Here is a 21,602-nt window from a genome sequence, read left to right as displayed (position 1 = left end):
GGAAATTAGGTCATGTGATGGCTAAAACCACACCAAAAAAAAAAAAAAAAAAAATGCAATGCTCAGCTCTTACCCTGCTGAGTACATTCAACAGAGATGACAGTCATTTATTTTACACAGGGTCACATAGTCAATGGCCTGTCTGTTCCTGTGACCCTAGGAAGTTTTTTTTTTCTAGGTAAGCTAGATATTGCATATGAAACCTTAATTTTTAAATGCAGATTAATCCTCAAATAACATTTTGTATAGTCATCAAGTTTTCTCTCGCACACTTCATCGTGTCTCAAATGTTGCTGAGCTTTTAACTTGAAGTGAGGTTCAAATTTAATGGCTGTTAATTTCATTTGTTTTGAAAAAAAATGTTTCTTTGTTTTTGTTTTGCAGCAGGCAAGAATGAAAACAAAATATCATGAGAGATAAAGGTTTTAAAATTTTTACTAAGAGCTTGTTGGAAATATATTTTGGATAGCACATAGCCCTTAAAAAGGTAACTACAGATTCATTTTAGGAGTATGGTAATTCTAAAATATTAAAATGTTACTTTCTTACTTAAATATTTTAAATATCAAATATTAAAATTATACTTTATTGCATCTTTAAACAATGAAAAAATATATTTCAAAACATGATTCCTAAAAGTACAAAACTACTATTCTTTTTTATTCTTTTTATTTGGCTCCTTTCATTGAGAGGCTGTCATTTATTGTATGCATAGAACACATTTTGTGGGCCAGGTGCAGTGGCTCACACCTGTAATCCCAGCACTTTGGGAGGCCGAGGCAGGCAGATCACTTGAGGTCAGGAGTTCAAGACCAACCTGGCCAACATGGTGAAATCCCGTCTCTACTAAAAATACAAAAATTAGCCAGAAATCGTTTGAACCTGGGAGGTGGAGGTTGCAGTAAGCCGAGTTTGTGCCACTGCACTCCAGGCTGGGCAACAGAGTGAGACTCTGTCTCAAAAAAAAAAAAAAAAAGAAAGGAACACATTTTGTAACAAAGACATGAAATCTTAATGTCTGAAATAATTGTGTACATACATACATATACATTCATTTATATACACACACATATACACACGCACACACACATATGTATAAATAGTCATTCCTCAGTAACTGAGGGGCATTGGTTCTAGGAACCCTCTTAGATACCAAAATTCACAGATGCTCAGTTTCTGACGTAAAATGGCTTAGTATTTGCATGTAACCTATGCACATCCTTCCAAATATTTTAAATCATATACTAAATCAAATACTAATAATACCTAATGCAATGTAGATGTCATGTATCATAAGTAGTTGTTATACTGTACAGTTTAGGGAATAATGACAAGAAAAGAAGATGAACATGTACAGATGCAACCATCCTTTTTTTTCCTCAAATATTTTCCATCTGCGGTTGATTGAATTCATGGATGCAGAACCTATTGATATGGAAGGCTGACTGTATGCAAAACACGCATGTGCACATGCACACACTCACACATTTTGTTATTGTTGTTTTGTTTGTTTCTCCCTCCCAACCAAAACTGAGTGGAGGGAAAAACAGTCCAGCAGAACTCAGCCAGCAGGCTGTCTTCTACACTCCTAATATTATAGGAATTTTTAATACAAGGATTTTAAAAAGTAGAAATCATTGCTTCTTTTCCTCTGGGGTTGCAGTTAATTAAACCTAATAGGATTTTTAAAAACGGTGATTGAATAGCTATTTACTATATCTCATCTAGAGGCTAGCACATGGGTACTCAATAAATGACATTTATTGTAACTAGTTAATACTAGAAGAAAACATCTAGCAGATTACTGGACTCTTTGAATTTCAAGTCACCAAGCCTTCGTATAATGGTTTGCCACTGTACAAAACTTTGAGGAATCTTTTTTTTTAATTTTTTTATCTTTTGAGATGGAGTCTCACTCTGCCACCCAGGCTAGAGTGCAGTGGCGCAATCTTGGCTCACTGCAACCTCCATTTCCTGGGTTCGAGCCATTCTCTTGCCTCAGCCTCCCGAGTAGCTGGAATTACAGGCACGTGCCACCATGCCCAGCTAATTTCTGTATTTTTAGTAGAAATGGGGTTTCATCATGCTGTCCAAGCTGGTCTCGAACTCCTGACCTCAAGCGATTTGCCCACCTTGGCCTCCCAAAGTGCTGGGATTACAGACGTGAGCCACTGCACCCGGCAATTAGAGGAATCTATGAAATAGAGTTAGTTTTAGGTCTTCCACCCTTTGTAACCACATGACTGGGCACAGCTCCCTGCTGTAGTATCCTGCAAAGATGTGCCCACATTGAAAGCAAGTGACCATTTCTTAAGCTGCAATTCTCAACCTTATTGTGTACAAAACTCATTTGGATTGTTTTAAAAAAATGCAACTCTGGTCACCACTTCCAAAGGTTTTGACTTACTAGGTGTTTGCAAGTCTGCATTTCATAGTTAGCCCATGTGACTCCAATGCACATGACTTTCATTGAGAAATAGTACTCTGTGACTTACTTCTGCCAGTGTAAACCTCTTATATCTCATTACCTTTGAGGGTTGGTTATTCATGCTGTGGCCAAATCCACTAAAATAAAATGAAACACTTGGTTTAATATTACCCATTCTCTTTATAAAATTTCTGAAAATGTTTATAAAGGTAGGAATTGCAGGTAGGATGGCCACTAGAAGAAAAGCAGCGCTCTTTAGCCAGTCTCCGGTATTCAGGAGCAGGCTTTCTACATCAGGTGGAAAGAAAAGAGGTGTGAGTATTCTATCCTATGATTTAAAAGTGGTAGGATGATTTTTTCAAATTAAATGTAACCTTTGAAAAATTATTTTAAAAAGTATGAATTCTTGCCGGGCATGGTGGCTCATGCCTGTAATCCCATCACTTTGGGAGGCCGAGGAGGGCGGATCACAAGGTCAAGAGATCGAGACCATCCTGGCCAACATGGTGAAACCCTGTCTCTACTAAAAATACAAAAATTAGCTGGGCTTGGTGGCACATGCCTGTAATCCCAGCTACTTGGGAGGCTGAGGCAGGAGAATCACTTGAACCTGGGAGGTGGAGGTTGCAGTGAGCTGAGATCACACCACTGCAGCCTGGCAACAGAGCAAGATTCCCTCTCAAAAAGAAAAAAAAAGTATGAATTCTTAGGCATAAATAAATGATAGGTTATTTTTAAAGTTATTTGTAAGAAAATTAGATTCACCATAAGATTGAAATTCAATTAAAACAAGACAGAGAATACAGGAAAAAGCCCTCTTCCCAATTTGTATGTTATCATCAGTTAAGCTTTCTCCCCTTAGTGCTTTCCTTCCTGTGTTTGTTTTCTACATACAATGAAGTTCATACAGGATTGCATCATTTTTTACATGAAAATGTGTTCTAAGTCACAGTTAGTTTAAAACTAACAAATGTAACATGGATGTTCAGAACTGTGAGAAGAAAATGTGACAAAATAAACAGCTCACTGAGCCAACAGTCAGGAAGACATGGTCCATTGCTGACTGAGCTGAGTTCACTCTGATCTTGGGGACTCATTTGTTTTCCTGGGACTTCATTATTCTCTTTTGTTTAATGAAGTAGCCCACATAGTTTCTGCTACAGTGGAAGAAAAGAATCACAGAATTTGGAGACAAAGATACTGAGACTGAGTCCAACTTCAATCAGTTAATAGATCTGGGAGCTCAAGAAGTCACTTTTTTCTAAGCTCAGTTTTTTTTTTTTTTCCTTACCTCATAAGGTTGGTATAAAAAAGTGACGTAAAATTTTGTTAAGTTACTTTAAAAAACGTAAAGCTGGCTGGGCATGGTGGCTCACATCTTTTATCCCAGCACTTTGGGAGGCTGAGGCAGGCACATCACTTGAGCCCGGGAGTTCGAGACCAGCCTGGGTACCATGGTGAAACCCTGTCTCTACTCTACAAAAAAATGCAAAAATGAGCCTGAAGTAGTGGTATGTGCCTGTAGTCCCAAATACTTGGAAGTTGAGGTGGGAGGATTGCCTGAGTCCGGAAAGTAGAGGCCGCAGTGAGCCATGATCCCACTGTGAGACATGATCCAGCCACTGCACTCCAGCTTGGGTGATACAGCAAGACTCTGTCTCAAAAAAAAAAAAAAAAAAAAAAAAAAAAATGCACAAGTTTCTCGGGGGAAAAACACCCATAAAACACAAAAGTTTAGTAGTAGCAATAATTATTACTTCAGACGAGATTTAGAAAAATATCTGTACCATGATGGAAGAGTTGTTACAACAAAATTTTGGATCTTCCTAGATGGGATTAAAAATAGTTTCAAAATAAATATGTAATATATAGTCTATATACATTATAGACTTAGATAAACAGTGGTTTCAAAAATCTACATAACATTTTCATTTAACCATTGCATGAGAAAAATCATTAACATAGATAATGTCTACAGTTGTAGGAGTAAATGTAGATGGGATATTTAAATTATTTTGTAAATCATACATAAATGAAAATTATTAGCATTTGTATATGTCAAGAAATTAAAGAATTAATTGCATTTGGAGAAGGGGGTGAGATTTTCAACCTTAAAAAGCAATAATTTGAATCTTTTGAGAATCTCAATATGAGTGGTTTGGAAAATTGTTTGTTGTTCTCATGATAAAGTTAAAATAGAGCATATGGAAGGATATACTTCATATACTCTGTCGTTGGTACAGAAAAAATAAGACACCCTCCTTCCAGCGATTTACCAAAATTCACAGAGCTATGAACCAGCCCCCAAGGGAAAGAGCAAACTTGACCTATATGGATTGCTAAGGTCAATCACTCAAGGACTAAGATCTCTGGGACAGGGTCTGCACAGGATTGGTCAAGTCCTAAGGTCATGACGATGCCAAAGGAACAGGAAAGAAGAACATTTGAAAACGAGGCACATGTTAGCAGGCCCAATCTGAAAATTAGCAAAGTAAATAACATGGGCCGTCCTCTGATTTTGGGGAGAGGAACTGAAGTGACTAATATTTCAAAGAAGAAAATGTTTAAAATATTAAGGTTTTTTTTTAAGAGAGCGATCAATGCAGCAAGGCTTTGAGCATTACTGTTTCCCGTAGGCATTAAAAGCAGGACATAGACTGTGTCTTCGTCTATATCCTTAGTGTATTAACTGTGAGAATTCTGGGTGCAGGAGATGACAATCAGTGAGTCCTAAGAGATATAACGTGAACAACGTGTAGAGAGGTTGTGGAATCAGGGAAGGCATGTGTTACTCAATCAGCAAAAGCGGCACTCACAGTGCTTAGACAGCCAAAGAGGCTGCCCAGGAACTGAACACATTCAGTGCAGGACAGGGGAAACTGTTCTCTTCCATTCACTTGAAACCAAACATATACTCTAATCAAGTCAGTTTCCTGCCCTCAGTATTTTGCCTGCATTCCTCCCTCACCTCATGCCGAGAAATCTGAGCTTGCAGCTCCTGTATGTTACTGGTGGCGACAGGTTTATCCTCAATCTCTCTGTGAGCTCCTTCTATCAGTTGCTGGAGATGCTTCATTTCTTGCTCATATTGTTCATACTGCACCACAGCCTCCTTTGAAAAAAGAAAAACATAGAAAGACTTTTTTTTCCTCTATCAATAACTACGTAAGTGATTCTGTAGTGTAACTCCTAAGTACCTGTACGGGTAGGGAATGAAGAAGTGATGGGTAAAATTCCTAGATGGTTTGAATTCTTCACTTTACTTAGATGTTTCAGAGCTTTCTCTCTAACATATTGTAGCAAAATTATTGATGGAATCAAAATAGTTAAGTGGTTAGGATTCCTTCTCTCTCTTTTCTCTACTGGTATCATCCTCAAGATAGAACATGATGGTCGGAAAATGTGAGGCAGTGTGAGAAACATTTCATTTTTCTATTTAACAAATACTGAATATATAAGTAAGATGCTTAGCTAAGTGCTGCAGTAGGGAATAAAAATACGAATTATGGGCTGGGCACAGTGGCTGATGCCTATAATCTCAGCATTTTAGGAGGCCAAGGTGGGTGGATCATGTGAGCTCAGGAGTTCAAGACCAGCCTGGGCAACACGGTGAGACCCCCTGATCTCTACCAAACAAAAGTATATAATACATATATATAAATACATATGTATATATACATGTATATGTATAATTCATATATGTATGAATTATGCATGACTTTTAGCTTCAGGAATTTTCTGTCCAACAAATTACAAGATAGCAAAGGGAAAGGATAGTTGACCAAATGAGGCACTAGTGATTTTAACAAAATGCTATTGATACAATCTTTGGATAAAGCAAGAAATTTTAGCTGAAAGGAGACATAAGGTAAACAGTGTCATTTCTTCCTGGTAAATGATTTTCTCTTACTAGGTAAAGAGACTAATAATTATATTTGAGTGCATTTTTTAAGCACTCAAAAGAAAACGGATTTAATGACTCAATAAGCTAACACATGAAAAAAGTCTGTAACACAAGATAACTGTAAACCTATATTACCAGTATCTAGATGATTTCTAGGTGAATAATAAGAGATGAAAACATTTAATTGCATAGAAAATTAATCTTTACAAGTTCTTTATTTAAAAAGATGGCTAAAAGATAATTTTCACCAAGGATATCTTTTATATAGCATTCCCCAGGCTTTTGTGGGTGATCTAAATGACAGCATTTTAATCTCCTTATTTTATAAAACCACAACAGCCTGTCAGATTTAACACCCTGGTGTGTTTTGATGGCTGAGCCCACACATTGCTAAGAAAAGAAGCCCATGATTCATCAGTGATTGCGCTGCTGGTGTGGGCACCCTGCACCTGCCTGCATGATGTTGCACTGCTGGATGGCAGTGTGCTGCAGCCGGCTGGCCTCTTCCTGCAGCCGCAGAGCAGCATGGCAGAGAGGTAAGCTGGCGACCACATCCTCGGGGATCCGGAGCGCACTCTGGCAGAGCTGCACTGCTTGCACCTTCGGCTTCAGTGACTCCATCTCAGACAACAAACGCTGAAAATGCGATTTCACAGTTCAAAAACGTAATATTTAAATCATTGATTTCATAAGCAAAAGGCACTTACTAAATTATAGTTATGTTGCAAGTTATAAACATTTTGCAAAAAAATGTTTAAAATAATGTTGAGTTTAGGGGCCGGGCACAGTGGTTCACGCCTATAAACCCAGCCCTTTGGGAGGCTGAGGCGGGTGGCTCACATGAGCTCAGGAGTTCAAGAGCAGCCTGGCCAACATAGGGAAACCCTGTCTCTACTTAAAAATAAATTTTAAAATAATAATAGAACAGTGTTGAGTTTGGGAAGCATTTTTCCTTGCTATCCTCTTTTAATCATATAGGTTCCTGTCCCTATTTACTACAAATTAGTTCTGCTTACCTGCCGATGAGAGAGCTGCTCCTTGAGACTGAGACGTCCAACTTCTGGAGAAGTCAGAGTTGCCTGGGCTTGCTCCAAGGCAGCTTGTAACTTTTTCAACTCTGCTTCAAATTTTTTCATATCCTAGAGAGTAAATATCAATATATGGTACTTGAGGTCCAAAGTCACAGATGAAGAATAACATCACAGTCAAGAAACCACATCACAGGCGAGCACTGTTTCCATAGTGACATTGCCATTTTCTTCTAATCATAGGCTTTTATTCTTTTTTGTTTTTTCATTTTTTACCTTAGCTGCATCTTGGAGGTTCTGCAAACGAATTTTGATCATCTGCCGCAACTCCTCAGTCTCCCGTCCCAGTTCTGCCACTTGCTGAGACATTTTTTCTGTACAGTACACACTAGTGACGTAGTGTAATTTCTCAGTCATTGCTTCCAGGTCACCGTCAATTTCTTTGGATTCTTCCAGCAGGGTCTAGAGTGAATTGTTAATATTCATGACATTGACAGGTAGGTAGAGGGGTATAGGTATTCAACATGGCATGGCATAAAGTCCCCTGTGTAAGTTCTGTGTGTTCGTTACTGTGTTTAACCTTCACACCCCTGTGTCCACTTTCCACTTGGTAGCCACCTACTATTATAACTATTTCACAGAAAAAGAAATCACAGTTCGGGAACTGTAAACAATGTGTAGAAGTCACATGTCATACTACGTGGAACCATGAGGCTTCTGCTTTGTCAACCCCAACCTGCCCCCGCGTGAGAGTCAGGACATAGGAATTCTAGCAGTGAAAAAGCTCAAACACATTAGGTGTCTTATTCATGTGTCCGGGTCTACCTTTTCTCATATTTAGACTCAAGATTTACTTTTCAGCTCTCATATTCTATATCCAAGATTGAAGTCATATTTGTCTAAGAAATGAAAATAAAACAAGAGCATTACAAGCAAAAACCTTGGATCACTTGCTTTAAGTGAGACAAAGGGGTAGAAGATATGTGCAATATCAAGAGAAGACAAAACAGCCCTCATCGTTCAGAATGATATCATCTACTGGGTCTAGCAGAAATACAATGGCTAAGTAACCATATAATGTGCATTATATGAAAAGCAGAGTGAAAAAGAAGGCTGTGTGAATGACTCTGCCTTGGGGAAGACTGGGAGAAGGTCTCCTGGAAGAGTCACATTTGAGCTCAGTCAGAAGGATGTTTTCAATCTGACAGATGAGGAGGAAGAGGAAAGACATTTCACACAGAGGGAACAGCATATGCACAGGTACAGAGGTGAGTGAACCTAGAATGTGCAGTTAGTGGGGTATGTGATGTGTAAAGAGGAGAAATGAAGAATAGGATATTATTCTTAGGCAATAGATGGTATTTTTTTAATTTTAATTTATTTATTTATTTATTTATTTTTTAGAGACAGGGTCTTGCTATGTTGCCCAGGCTGGAATGCAGTGGCTATTCACAGGCATGATCCCACTACTGATCAGCACGGGAGTTTTGACCTGCTCCATTTCCGACCTGGGCCAGTTCACCCCTCCTTAGGCAACCTGGTGGTCCCCCACTCCCGGGAGGTCACCATATTGATGCCGAACTTAGTGTGGACACCTGATCAGCATAGCGCACTACAGCCCAGAACTCCTGGACTCAAGCGATCCTCCAGCCTCAGCCTCCCAAGTAGCTGGGACTACAGGCATGTGCCACCGCACCCAGCTAGATTTTTTTAAATGAAGTACTTTCTTTTCTCACAAAAGATGTTTATAAATATACATATTTAACAGATAAATATATACTTTTATATAAGATATATATTTAACAGATAAATATTTATCTGTAGATGATATATAATAAGATATATTTATGAAAGACATATTTATCTTTAACAGATAAATATATGTAGTAAGTATATATATAATCTGTTAAATATATTTAATGTAAATGTATAATTTAAGTATATTTATTAATAATAATGAAATTAACTATTTTAAATTATTTAAATATATATATATAATAGTACAAAGAATATTCCTTGTCCCCACCTCAGGGAGTTGATTATTTAGGGGAGAGGACAGATAGAAAGGAGATAATTACAATATAGTGAGATTAGCGCAGAGATGGAGGGCGCAGGAGGGTACTATATATATGTGTAAGGTAAATATATATGTGTAAAGGTAAGTAAATAAATGTAAATATATATACCTATATATTTACATATATATGTAAATATATTAAATATATATTTAAATAATTTAAAATAGTTAATATTTAATATGTAAATATATTAAATAGAAAATATATGACTCAGAAAATACTGAAATTACAAAGAAGAAAACAAAATAGCTCATCATCTTATAACCCAGAAATAACTTTAAGAGTTAACTGCTGATGTATATTTGGGCATATTTTTAGGTATTAATCATTGAGGCCATGACATAAGTATAGTTTTCCATCTTTCTTTTTCACCTGACATTAGTGTAACTGGAAAAAGGTCCCAATCCAGACCCCAAAAGTGGGTTCTTGAATCTTGTGCAAGAAATAATTTGGGGCAAATCCAGAGTAAAATGAAAGCAAGTTTATTAAGAAAATAAAGGGATGAAAGAAAGGCTCTCCATTGACAAAGTAGGGTGTTCCCAAAAGCAGGAAGAGGAATGCAGCCACCTTAGGTACAATGTCTGCTTGTAGATAAGACAACAAAGCAAAAGCTCAAGGAGAAGATGTGCTCTACAAGGGCCTGCAACAAAAGATTGTTGTTCTTCGTGTAACTGCTGTCTTCCACAAGAATCTATGTTAAAAATCTATGTTAAAAGCATTTGTGGATCTATACATAATATATTTAATATAGATTCAAGAATGTTTTTATTCTTAAGATATCAGGACATCAGGACATTTCCTGAGTCTGTTATTTCCCAGATCTATTAAGTCCTGGGTCTCTTTGGTAAACATTATCAACCTGTCTCTTTAACCATAATTATGCTGTGACTAATATGCCTGTCCTGGGAATGCTACCCAGCAGGTTTCATCCTCATTTACCCAGCTCCTATTCAGGTCCCTGTGAAGTTGCTCTGGTTCTCACATCTCTGACATTGGAAAGAATATAATGGACTTTCTTTCTTTTTCTCTCTTTTCTTTCTTTCCTCCCTTCCTTCCCTCCTTTCCTTCCTTCCTTCTTATGGAGTCTTGCTCTGTCACCCAAGTTGGAGTGCAGTGGCATGATCTCAGCTCACTGCAACCTCTGCCTCCCAGGTTCAAGCGATTCTCCTGCCTCAGCTTCCTGAGCAGCTGGAATTACAGGTGCCCACCACCATGCCTGACTAATTTTTGTATTTTTAGTAGAGAATGGGGTTTCACTACATTGGCCAGGCTGGTCTCGAACTCTTGACATCAGTGATCTGCCCACCTTGGCCTCCCAAAGAACACAATGGCTTTTCTCACAGTGCACTCTTTTTAAGTAAACACAGGCTGCTTTACTTCCTAGAGGATGCATGTGAGAACTCCCCAAAATAGAGTCTACAGTCTGCGTTCTCTCTTCGGCTTTTGAGCCAGATCATCTCAGGACCCGATGTCTTTTTCACTGTGCCCCATAATGCAATCAATCAGTCTACCGCTCAAGTCATAGAAACCTGGAAACTACCCTTGATTCCTCCCTCTCTTTCACCCAATTCAAGTCTCCAAATCGGAGAATTCTAGCTGCTTAGTATCTCTTGACTTTGTCTTCTCTTCCTAATCACCAAAGAGAGGCCTTGGCATCTTCTACTGATAATAGTGAAACCATGTTTTGTATTGTCTTACCTTCCTCAATGTATTTTCCAAAGGCTGCTAAAGTTGCTTTCTTAAAATACAAGTCTGGACTTGTCCTTTGCAGGCAGAGGCTTCAGAGTGACTTTAGGATAAAGTCCAAATTCCCAACAGACTTTTAGGATCTTTTTCTTACCGCTCTATTGTTATCTCTTATCCCTTTTTCCAGCACCAAAAAGAGCACTCCTCACCCTTCCTGCTAGGATTTCAACACACGTTTGTATCTAAACACGTTCCACAAGTAGGCTGTCTGGTTTTTCAGGACTCAGCCCAGTGTCATCTTTTCCTGAGAAGCCTTCCTACATTTTCCTCTTAAACCCTGGGTGGGTGGTTGGGTTGAGTACCCTCCTGCGCCCTCCATCTCTGCGCTAATCTCACTATATTGTAATTATCTCCTTTCTATCTGTCCTCTCCCCTAAATAATCAACTCCCTGAGGTGGGGACAAGGAATATTCTTTGTACTCCAAATGCCTACCCAAAGTCCTTTGGGAAAGTACTTTATGTTTGTTGAATAAATAAACAAACATCTGTATTCCCAAAATTTTGGGAGACCAAGGCAGGGAGATTGCTTGAGGCCAGCAGTTTCAGACCAGCCTGGCCAACATGGCAAAATCCCATCTCCACTAAAAATGCAAAAATTAGCCAGGCGTGGTGGCAAGTGCCTGTAGTTCCAGCTACTCAGGAGGCTGAGGCATAAGAATCACTTGAACCTGGGAGGTGGAGGTTGCAGTGAACCGAGATCATGCCACTGAGCTACAGGACAGGGTTAGACAGGTCTCAAAAAAAAAAAAAAAAAAAAAAAAGTCATGATCACTGGAAGGACTTCATTATATTTCATTATATGCAAATGTTTACTCAGAAAAAATTATTTGACATTTAAATTTTCTTTAATATTTCACTACAGTTATTAATACTGCAGAAAATATTTTCTATATTTCAGATTATAGCCATAATGAGGAGTCCAAAAAGGATAGTCAACAGGCCAGAGTCGTAACATTTTTGAGTCACCATCCATTTTGCCAATTATTTTTCAAAGAGATTTTACCAGGATACCAGCAGTGTTTGAGAGCTCTTACTTCCTTAAATAGGAACTTGAAAGAAACAGTTAGGAACTTGACAGTTAACTTTTTCTTTCTTTCTCTCTTTTTTTGCTGAAATTTGCATTTCTAGACTTCTGAGGATGTTGGCTTTTTTTCATTGTTTTCAAACCAGTGTTAACTTAAGTCCTGTCTGTTCATATCTATGCATATCTTAAAGCAGAAGATTGGAGTTGCTTAAGAAAGACATTGTGGGAAGAGTAGCAAGGCTGATCAGAGAAGAAAGACTCTGGATAGAAGGAAAAAATTAGGAGCTGTTAAAGCATTCCAGAAAGGGGGAAATGGGGCTTTGAGCTAGAACCCTGTAAACAAGAATGGAAACAGCGATTCATTTAAAAGCCACAAGTATATATAAATGAGAGAGAAAATCTAGAATACTTGAGGATATCCACGTAACTCCTATAAAAGTCATTCTGTATTTTATTACAAGATAACTAGCCTATTAACTATCTGTATCTAATTTAAGCTCAAGTTACAAAAGGATGAAATAATTTCCTGGATGACGTGACTGAGAGAAAAGGAACATTTTTGTCACCTAACTTCAGAGGAGATGAAGTAATATCGCCAGCATGTGATGTGGAATGGTGGCTTGCTCTGGGCTGCCCGACCTCCTGTGGGAGGTCAGATGACAGGCCTGGCTGAGGGCTGAGGGCTGAGGGCTGAGGGCTGACGGAGGAGGCGGGAGATCTCCCACTGAGCACCTGCATGTGCCAGGTTTGCATGTATGTACCTGAAATCATTTGATCTCATGATAAGTCTGAAATACAAATATTATCGGCATCTTCATGCAAATGATGAGAAGACAGAATTCAGAGAGGCAAAGCATTGTGCTCCAAATCACACACTGGCAGAGCTTGGTTTTCCTACCAGTCTGAGTGTGGAGCCTAGAATCTTTCCACACTTCATTGCATCTCTTCATGGAAAGATCTTCCCACCAGATCCCTGCAGACAAATTGTTTCAAAGAAACTACAAAAAATGAGTTCTACAAGCCTGATTGGTTTTGATCTTGGTGTAAGGGAGGTTTAGGGAAGATCAAGGATATTTATTTATTCAATTTCATGAGAAGCTCCTTTCTGTCCAACTGCTGAACAACTCAGGGGTACCTTAGCATTCTTTTCATCTGGTAACTCCAGTAATTTTACATCACAGCCCTCTAAGTGTTGCGTCAGTCAATCCAGCTAAATCAAATTGCCCTTGGTTACTTTTTAAAAATTATTTTTCCTAAAGTTACCTGATGCAAAATATATTGTTCCCGAAGCTGGCTTGCAGAATTCCATGCAATATTTCCATGTGCCAAGACTTTAGCTTTCTCAATCCACTTCAAAATTAATTCAAGCATTTCATTGTATTCTTCTAAATGTGATGCTGCCTGAAAAACCAGTAACATTAAGGTAATAAGTGTAAACTCAGCTTCTTGAGCTATAAATCAGTCTTCTCTCTCTTTGGACACAACAATCTAAGGAGTTGATCATTATGATATCTATGATATTCAATAAAAAATCATTTCCCTGTTGAAAATCTGTCAAAGGTTTCTCAACGACCTTAGGATAAAGCTCAAGTTCTTAATATGATTGAATTATTCCTCTCTCTCTTTTTTTTCTTTCTTTCTCTTTCTTTCTTTCTCTCTCTCCTTCCTTTCCTTTCCTTTCTTTTCTTTTATTTTTTTTGAGACAGGGTCTCACCATCATCCAGGCTGGAGTGCAGTGGCAGGATCATGGCTAATTGCAGCTTCGATCCCCTGGGCTCAGGTGATCCTCCCACCTCAACCTCCCACGTAGCTGGGACCACAGGCATGTGCTACCACCCCCAGCTAATTTTTTGTATTTTTGTTAGGTTTCACTGTGTTGCCCAGGCTGGTCTCGAACTCCTAGGCTCCAGTGATCCTTCTACTTCAGCCTCCCAAAGTGCTGGGATTATAGGAGCCACCATGCTAGGCCTTCCTTTATCCCTTCCTTCAACCCTCCCTGAATAAGGAGGTGGCAACTGGGGATTATAGCAGGCAAAGTTTCAATACTATAATTAATGGGTTACCAAGTCCTGGTTTTAACTTGTCCCTGATTATATTAATAGATTTCAAAAGTCTAGTCTATTTGCAACAACTATTACAGATGCACAACCTGAACCTATTAAGTCAATGTAAGCTGATAGATATGTAGCTTACTTAAAGATACTTGAATTCACCCCAAACTGATTTCATAAAACCTGTTAATGGGTGAATATTTATTTTATAAAATACTTCTCAGTTTTACAAAACATTCACTCCAAAGTTCATTTATAGGACCACCTTTGTCAGTGACCTTACCATATGGGTGGATATAAAATAAGGCTGGTTTACACCTAAGTCTTAGGAACACAGGTGCAGCATGAAATAAGCTACACCTAAACTACTCTCTCATTGTCCATTTTATCTTTTTATTTATTTATTTATTTATTTTTTATTTTCAAAAGAGAAAAGCAGAACATTGAAGTTTCTGCCTTGGAGGACTTGGATTACTTGGCACGGAACACATACCTGATTGAGTTTGGCGAGCCGATTCTCAGCTTGTCTTATGGTTTGCTGGTGAAGTTCAGTCAGCTTTCCTATCTTCTTGACCAGTGGCTTACCCAGTTCGCCATTCTGTTCTGAGAATTTCTGTACTGCTGCATCTAATTCCATTAACTTTGAATTACAGTCATCTAATTCCTCTCCCAGTACCTTGATGGTCAACAAAATGAAAGAACATTAGAGAACAGAAAATAAATTTATCCAGGTTTTCCAAGATCAGACTGATTTTTGTCAAAGCCACATATTATAATGAATAATTCTACTATGCTCAGGTCATTTTTGTTTCTTCGGCTGGCAAGGCAGAGCAGGATATGTTGTAATTCTGGTGTTTATTTCCTATGAGGCCGAGTGAGAGGGCTAACACTTTCCTTCTGCCCCACCCAAAAAGGATTACAGTCCCTGAACTCATCAACAGAGGAAAAACACAGATTTAGCTACCAAGGACACAATCCACTTTGGAATTTAAATACTTGTATTCCTAAATCATCATTTAGTCCCCCTTTGACACTCACCTTTCTTACACACGCATACGTGTATATTTATTAATATGGTTCAATTGTAACTATAAGTTATGTAAGTGGATCTGTGTTTCTTCAGCTACAAAATTTCTTTACTGCCCGCTTTTACTATTTGGTTTCAATAAAGGTTCCTAAAAGATTTTTATCCCATATCCCCAAGTAAAACTGACTCCAAAAACTATTTAATTCATTCAGTAGTCACCCCTTCTATTTCTGCTTCTTACCTTTTGGTCAGTTTTAGCTTGAACTAAATTATCTGTCTTTGCTTTCAGCTTAGTTAGAATAGTTGTGAGGTCTTTAGCTATCTTCTGAATCTGCCGGCTGAGTTCCTGGCTCATGGCCTTGCTCTGCTCAACTTCTTTTATTCTGTCTTGGATCTAAAAAGTCAGTGAGAACAGCAAAACAAGCCATGGTTAAAAATGGATAATAGATACTAAAAATCTTAAATGATGTTGACAAGACACATTTAACTGCTTTGGCACTGATATGCTTAGTCACACCAGCAATGTGCAGTTACTTACAAGCTCTTCTCGCTTTCCCTGTTACCTGACTTCACCATCTTCATGTATTTACTGCACTCTTTGTGTTCCAACAAAGATACAAGCAATGTGTGTAGAGAAATTCACTTATTAAATATTTATAAAAGCCGGGCACGGTGGCGCATGTCTGTAATCCCAGCACTTTGGGAGGCAGAGGCAGGCAGATCACCTGAGTTCGGGAGTTTGAAACCAGCCTGACCAACATGGAGAAACCCTGTCTCTACTAAAAATACAAAGAATTAGCTGGGTGTGGTGGCACGTGCCTGTAATCCCAGCACTCGGGAGGCTGAGGAAGGAGAATTGCTTGAACCTGGGAGGGGAGGTTGCAGTCAGCCGAGATCACACCACTGCACTCCAGCCTGGGCAACAAGAGTGAAACTCTGTCTCAAAAAAAAAAAAAAAATTCTTTACAGAATACTCATTATAGATGGTTGTGTAGACAGCTGAGTTTGAATCCTATCTTGTCCATTAACTAACTTAATGACCTGAGCACACACACTCCTCTAAGCCTTTTTCTTCATAAGATGGAAAATCCTCCCAAACAGTTGGAGACACACTGATTTGCTTCCAAGCACCTTTTAATAAGAGGCTGTTAATGATCTGTTACCTCCTTTTGTAACTTTCCAACTACAACCCTATACTATGCCAACAAAGTATTAAGCACATCTAATGGAAAGGAAGGTGAAAAAAGACAATTATCATTTACAAATTTCCAATGGCTTTGGTTTGATTTGATAATAAACATCCACACTGTTGCTTAGAATAAAATGCTGAAGAAAAGATGTTAAAGTGGAGAAACATTTCTTTATATAGGTTAAAGGTCTTTAGAAAAACCTTTTTAGTATGGAGAAAATACATCATTAAAAGTGCTAATAGTGTGTTTTGGCCTTCATTATTTTGAGTGTCAAAGCAAATGAAATACGTATGAATAAGTCTATTATAGGGAAATTTATCCAGAGAAAAACTTAAATTTAAACTTAAAAAACAAAAAAACAACCATGGCTGTGCAGAGGCACAAACCTGTAATCCCAGCACTTTGGGAGGCTGAGGCGGGCAGATCACCTGAGGCCAGGAGTTTGAGACCAGCCTGGTCAACATGGCAAAACCTTGTCTCTACTTACTACAAATATAAAATATTAGCTGGGTATGGTGGTGCATGCCTAGAATCCCCACTATTTGGGAAGCTGAGGCACAAGAATTGCTTGAATCCAGGAGGCAGAGGTTGCAGTAAGCTGAAATTGTTTCACTGCACTCCAGCCTCGGGGACAGAGCGAGACTCTGTTTCAAAAATACAAAAAGAACATGAACCTGCCAAGTCATCCTTCCCAATAGATCTTCCATTGTCCAAGAAGAAAAGCCAAATATAGCAATTAAATACTTAAAATAGTAAATAGCATATAATAGTAGTTTAGATCAAAGTCCTGATGCAGTAGGATCAGATTTTGATGAGGTTTTTAAAAACACTTTGCATCATACACTGAAGATACCAAAAGTAGAGACAACTGTATGAATTTTATAGTTTGTACAATGGGATATTACTTTCTATTTCAACAAGTAGTTTAGAATTGTAGTGTATCTTCTCTTTGTCTCATATACAATGATTTTAATTAAATGTTAATAGCTTTAGTAATAAACCACAAAGAGAGTCCTAAAAATCTATATTTCCATACAGATGTTATTTGAGCCTATTTTCACTACATGAAATTGTGCCCTTCACAAGACTAGAGATAGAAATGTCACTCTGGTCTCAACCCCAAAAAGGACTATGCATTTCTTCTTAAAGAAACAAGAATATTTGTTTTGTAGATTTATAGACAGGATTATGTTTCTTTTCACTCCTTTCCTTGGGTGTTTAGAAGCTAGGGTTACACTGATCGCTCTTCTCTAGCAACATTAGGGGACCCACCTGCATGCATTTTAGGTAATAACTCATCCCTGCATTGACCTTATTATTCTTACTTTGATTTTTCCCTTTCCTCCAATATCTTCACCCACTTAACTGATATTTTGTTGCACTACTGAAATGAAATAACAGCTGGAAGAGTCCCTGGTACACTCTGGGCATTCACTAAATATTTATTGAACACATGAAATAAATCTTACTTTTTGTTTCTTTAAGTCATTTTTTTAAAGGTGAGGGGAAGCAGAAAAATTATCTTTAATTATATGGCATTATTGGTCATATCTATGATCATCTTGCCTCTGAAAAAGATCTCTACTTTAATATTACTGTTTTATAGTCATCTATTTTTTTAAACTCTGTCTCCAGAAAGACATGATTGTATAAATCAATAACTCACACAAGAGCATTGACCCTATAAACACAATAGAAAGATACTCTTGATCATAGGTTTACCTGATCGCGGATCTTTAGGTCCAACGCCACTTCAGCCAACTGAAGGGAGAGTTCAGAAGGCAATATGGTATAAAGACTCAAATACTTATCTTTCTGTTCTTCTGCCATTTTCTCAATGTTCTGTCGGTGATTTGTGGCTTCTGTTAGGAGAATCTGAAAAAAAGATCAAAATAAGAAATTTCTGAGAACCTGAAAAGGAGGCTGTTATACACAAGCCTGTATATTGTTCATCAACATATAATTAAGTGTGGAATTAGAGAAATATCTTAAAATAATACAACACTCTTCTTTTGTCTCCAAATATAAAGTATGTTCACTTTAAAAAATGAAGGAAAATCCCACAAAGTGGTACTAAATATCTTTTACATAATACATTTCTGAAAATTTTAAATCCAATATTCAATACATATAAACAAGTATGTCCTATTAAAATCAGGGCAATTGTTTTTTAAATGATGGATAAAGGGAATGAGGTGATTTTTTTTATACCTGAAGTTCTTCAAGTTGAGCATCTATTTCTATTGTTGGATTCCCTAAATACTCTTTCGTTTCCTGAACCCAACATTTCACAGAATTGATCTGAGTCTCCACCATTTCTCGGTCCTTCAGCTCTTGCTTCACCAACTTTCCGTTAGTCTTCACTTTCTCCTGCATGCTTCAGACACATTACAGGGATAAAGCAGAAGTGATGTGAAGTAAAAGGAACCCCTAAGACTTGACAACATTTTATCCAATACATACACAGAAATGGGAAATCTAACATCTCGTTTGCAAGTAAAGACACTTCCAGTAGCTCTTCAGGTCATGTATAACAGAAGAATAAATGTCATATAAAGTGAATAATTTATCCTTGAAAAATTGAGTTGACTGTCTCACATGCCACTAAATTGCAATTAATTTTCCTATCTAAAGTATCCTGGAGATTATTTGATTATTTACTTTCTCTGGAAATCTACTAAATTGGTACATTTAAAAGTAATGTATAATTGGAATATATATAGCTATTAGAAAGTAATCTTTAGGCTGGGCATGGTGGCTCATGCCTGTAATCCCAGCACTTTGGGAGGCTGAGGCAGGCGGATCATCTGAGGTCAGGAGTTCAAGACCAGCCTGACCAACATGGAAAAACCCCATCTCTACTAAGAATACAAAAATTAGCTGGGCATGGTGGTGAGCACCTGTAATGCCAGCTACTAGGGAGGCTGAGGCAGGAGAATCGCTTAAACTGGGAGGTGGAGGTTGCAGTGAGTCGAGCTCATGCCATTGCACTCCAGCCTGGGCAACAAGAGTGAAACTCTGTCTCAAAAAAAAAAAGAAAAAAACAAAGTAGTCTTTAAAGAAAGAATCACGCTTTGGTAATTTCATAATTAATTGTGTTAATAATGTTCACATTTCAAGTCTTCATTTGAATTAATGTAAATTTTGTAAGAAGATTTTAAAAAGTGTTAAGTTACCCTGACATCACCTATAAGGGAGAGGTGAATGAGGTAATATTAGTAAGTGACATGAATGAGGTAATATTAGTAAATAACATGAATGAAGTAATATTAGTAAATGTAGAAATTAAATTATGAATATTTTTTCTCTGGCCCAAGAAGTGAATCAGGGGTGGTTATATATCAAGATTAACCTGCTCTTTCTGCTAAATTCACTGCCAGTCAATGGCTATTATTTACCTGGACTGCGGTATTATCTTTGCTCCTCTATCCCTGTCACCCCAGATAGCCAAGGAATTCTCAAGCTTTATCGAAACTAAATTCTTAATAGCTCTCAACTGTTTCCCTCTCATGCTTCATTTTTCATAAATCACCCTTAGGAGCTCCTTGAAAGTGACATGCTTTTAATATAGTGACTTCCTGGGAGCAGGGGACCACCAGGTTGCCTAAGGAGGGGTGAACTGGCCCAGGTCAGAAATGGAGCAGGTCAAAACTCCCGTGCTGATCAGTAGTGGGATCTCTCCTGTGAATACTCACTGCACTCCAGCCTGGGCAACATATTGATAACCTGTCTATTATTTAAAAAAAAAATTATAGAAAAAAAGAAAGTGACATGCTTATTCCTTTCTTGTATGTCATTCCCCTGTTTGCAAAATGCAATGCATAGCTCCATCCTGCTCAGGTTTCTGCTTAAATTCCTCTCCTCGGCTGCTTGTCTCTGCTTCGGATTCCCTCAGCTCCCTTTTCACACTTGACTGAAAGGCTGTCTTAGTTGCCTGTCTCTGCTGCTTGACTGTAAATGACATGAAGGTAGACACATCATGGTATCTCTAAGTACTATCAGATATGTATTCCTCAAACAAATGATTGAACAGTTAAGGAGTTAAGGAAACTGAAAAGCAAAGATGATGGGAACAGATCCTCAATTTTTTTTTTTTTTTTTTTTGAGATAGAGTCTCTCTCTGTTGCCAGGCTGGAGTGCAGTGGTATGATCTTGGCTCACTGCAACCTCTGCCTCCCTGGTTCAAGTGATCCTCCTGTCTCAGCCTCTCAAGTAGCTGGGACTACAGGCATGTGCCACCATGCCAGGCTAATTTTTGTATTTTTAGTAGAGATGGGGTTTCACCATGTTGGCCAGGCTGGTCTGGAACTCCTGACCTCACGTGATCCACACACCTCAGCCTCACAAAGTGCTGGGATTACAGGCGTGAACCACCACGCCAGCCAGATCCCTGCATTTTTAAGGTGGTGTGGAGGAGCACCTTCATACTCAAGTACCCTATTTATCCCTTTGACTCAAGGCCATGTTTAGAAACAGAATGAAAGTAGGTGCATAATTACTTCAGGCATCGATCTTGCATTGCAGTGATTTCCTGCATGAGGGGCGGCTCTTCTCCGGGGGTAGGGAGGGCTCCATCCTGGAGCATGCTGACGGCTTGCTGCCGCAGCATGCCCAAGGCCGACTGTTGCTGCTCCAGCTCCAGAACAAACGTGTCGTGATATTCAAGAAGAGTTAAGAGTTCTGCTTTTGAGGCTTTCTCTGCTGAACTTCCAGGTAACTTATCTTGCAGCTGATCAATCACTTCAGTGGCTTTTTTAACCTGATGACAAATGTGCATACTATGAAGTTCAATAATAAATAAACTGAAAAAATAGGGTAATTCCCATAAATACCCTGCACTAGTGTATGAAACCAATTAAAGATGATAAATTCTGTCCAGAATTAAAGATGATAAATTCCACATTTTAGCAAACTGGAACCTTAGCAACCTTCTTAAAAGAAAAGGAAACATCACTTCTATAACTCTGGGTTTAAAGCTTTAATCTCAAAATAATATTAGGACAATCATAGACTATATTTAATATAAAAAAGTTTTTTTTTTAAACTAAGCAATCAAAAAACTCTTTCCAATATTTAAGTTAACATAAATGAGTACCTTTGGGGAAGATATGGCTTAAAACGTTAAA

General features: G+C 38.2%; 1 protein-coding gene across 17 annotated transcripts in view; it reads right to left on the bottom strand.

Moving 5' to 3' along the window:
* SYNE1 (spectrin repeat containing nuclear envelope protein 1) overlaps positions 1–21,602 on the bottom strand; it is a 521,352-nt gene that overhangs the window by 181,326 nt on the left and 318,424 nt on the right. For all 17 annotated transcript variants that reach the window (XR_010336584.1, XM_064360559.1, XM_064360560.1 and 14 more), the window contains 10 exons: positions 20,976–21,235; positions 18,688–18,853; positions 18,199–18,351; positions 15,528–15,680; positions 14,753–14,935; positions 13,472–13,609; positions 7,637–7,822; positions 7,349–7,471; positions 6,786–6,968; positions 5,397–5,540 (listed from right to left, as the gene is read on the bottom strand). Coding sequence is in view for 16 of the 17 variants with exons in the window: in XM_064360559.1 (XP_064216629.1) it covers positions 5,397–5,540; positions 6,786–6,968; positions 7,349–7,471; positions 7,637–7,822; positions 13,472–13,609; positions 14,753–14,935; positions 15,528–15,680; positions 18,199–18,351; positions 18,688–18,853; positions 20,976–21,235 (1,689 nt within the window). In the remaining variant the exon portion in view is untranslated. The remainder of the gene's footprint in view (positions 1–5,396; positions 5,541–6,785; positions 6,969–7,348; positions 7,472–7,636; positions 7,823–13,471; positions 13,610–14,752; positions 14,936–15,527; positions 15,681–18,198; positions 18,352–18,687; positions 18,854–20,975; positions 21,236–21,602) is intronic.

Source organism: Aotus nancymaae, unplaced genomic scaffold (genome assembly GCF_030222135.1).
Source record: "Aotus nancymaae isolate 86718 unplaced genomic scaffold, 86718_ANA_hifiasm-v0.15.2.pri h1tg000040l, whole genome shotgun sequence".
Classification (NCBI taxonomy): Eukaryota; Metazoa; Chordata; class Mammalia; order Primates; family Aotidae; genus Aotus; species Aotus nancymaae.
Note: the sequence above shows the minus strand (reverse complement) of the source record. Positions and strands in the feature narration are given on the sequence as shown.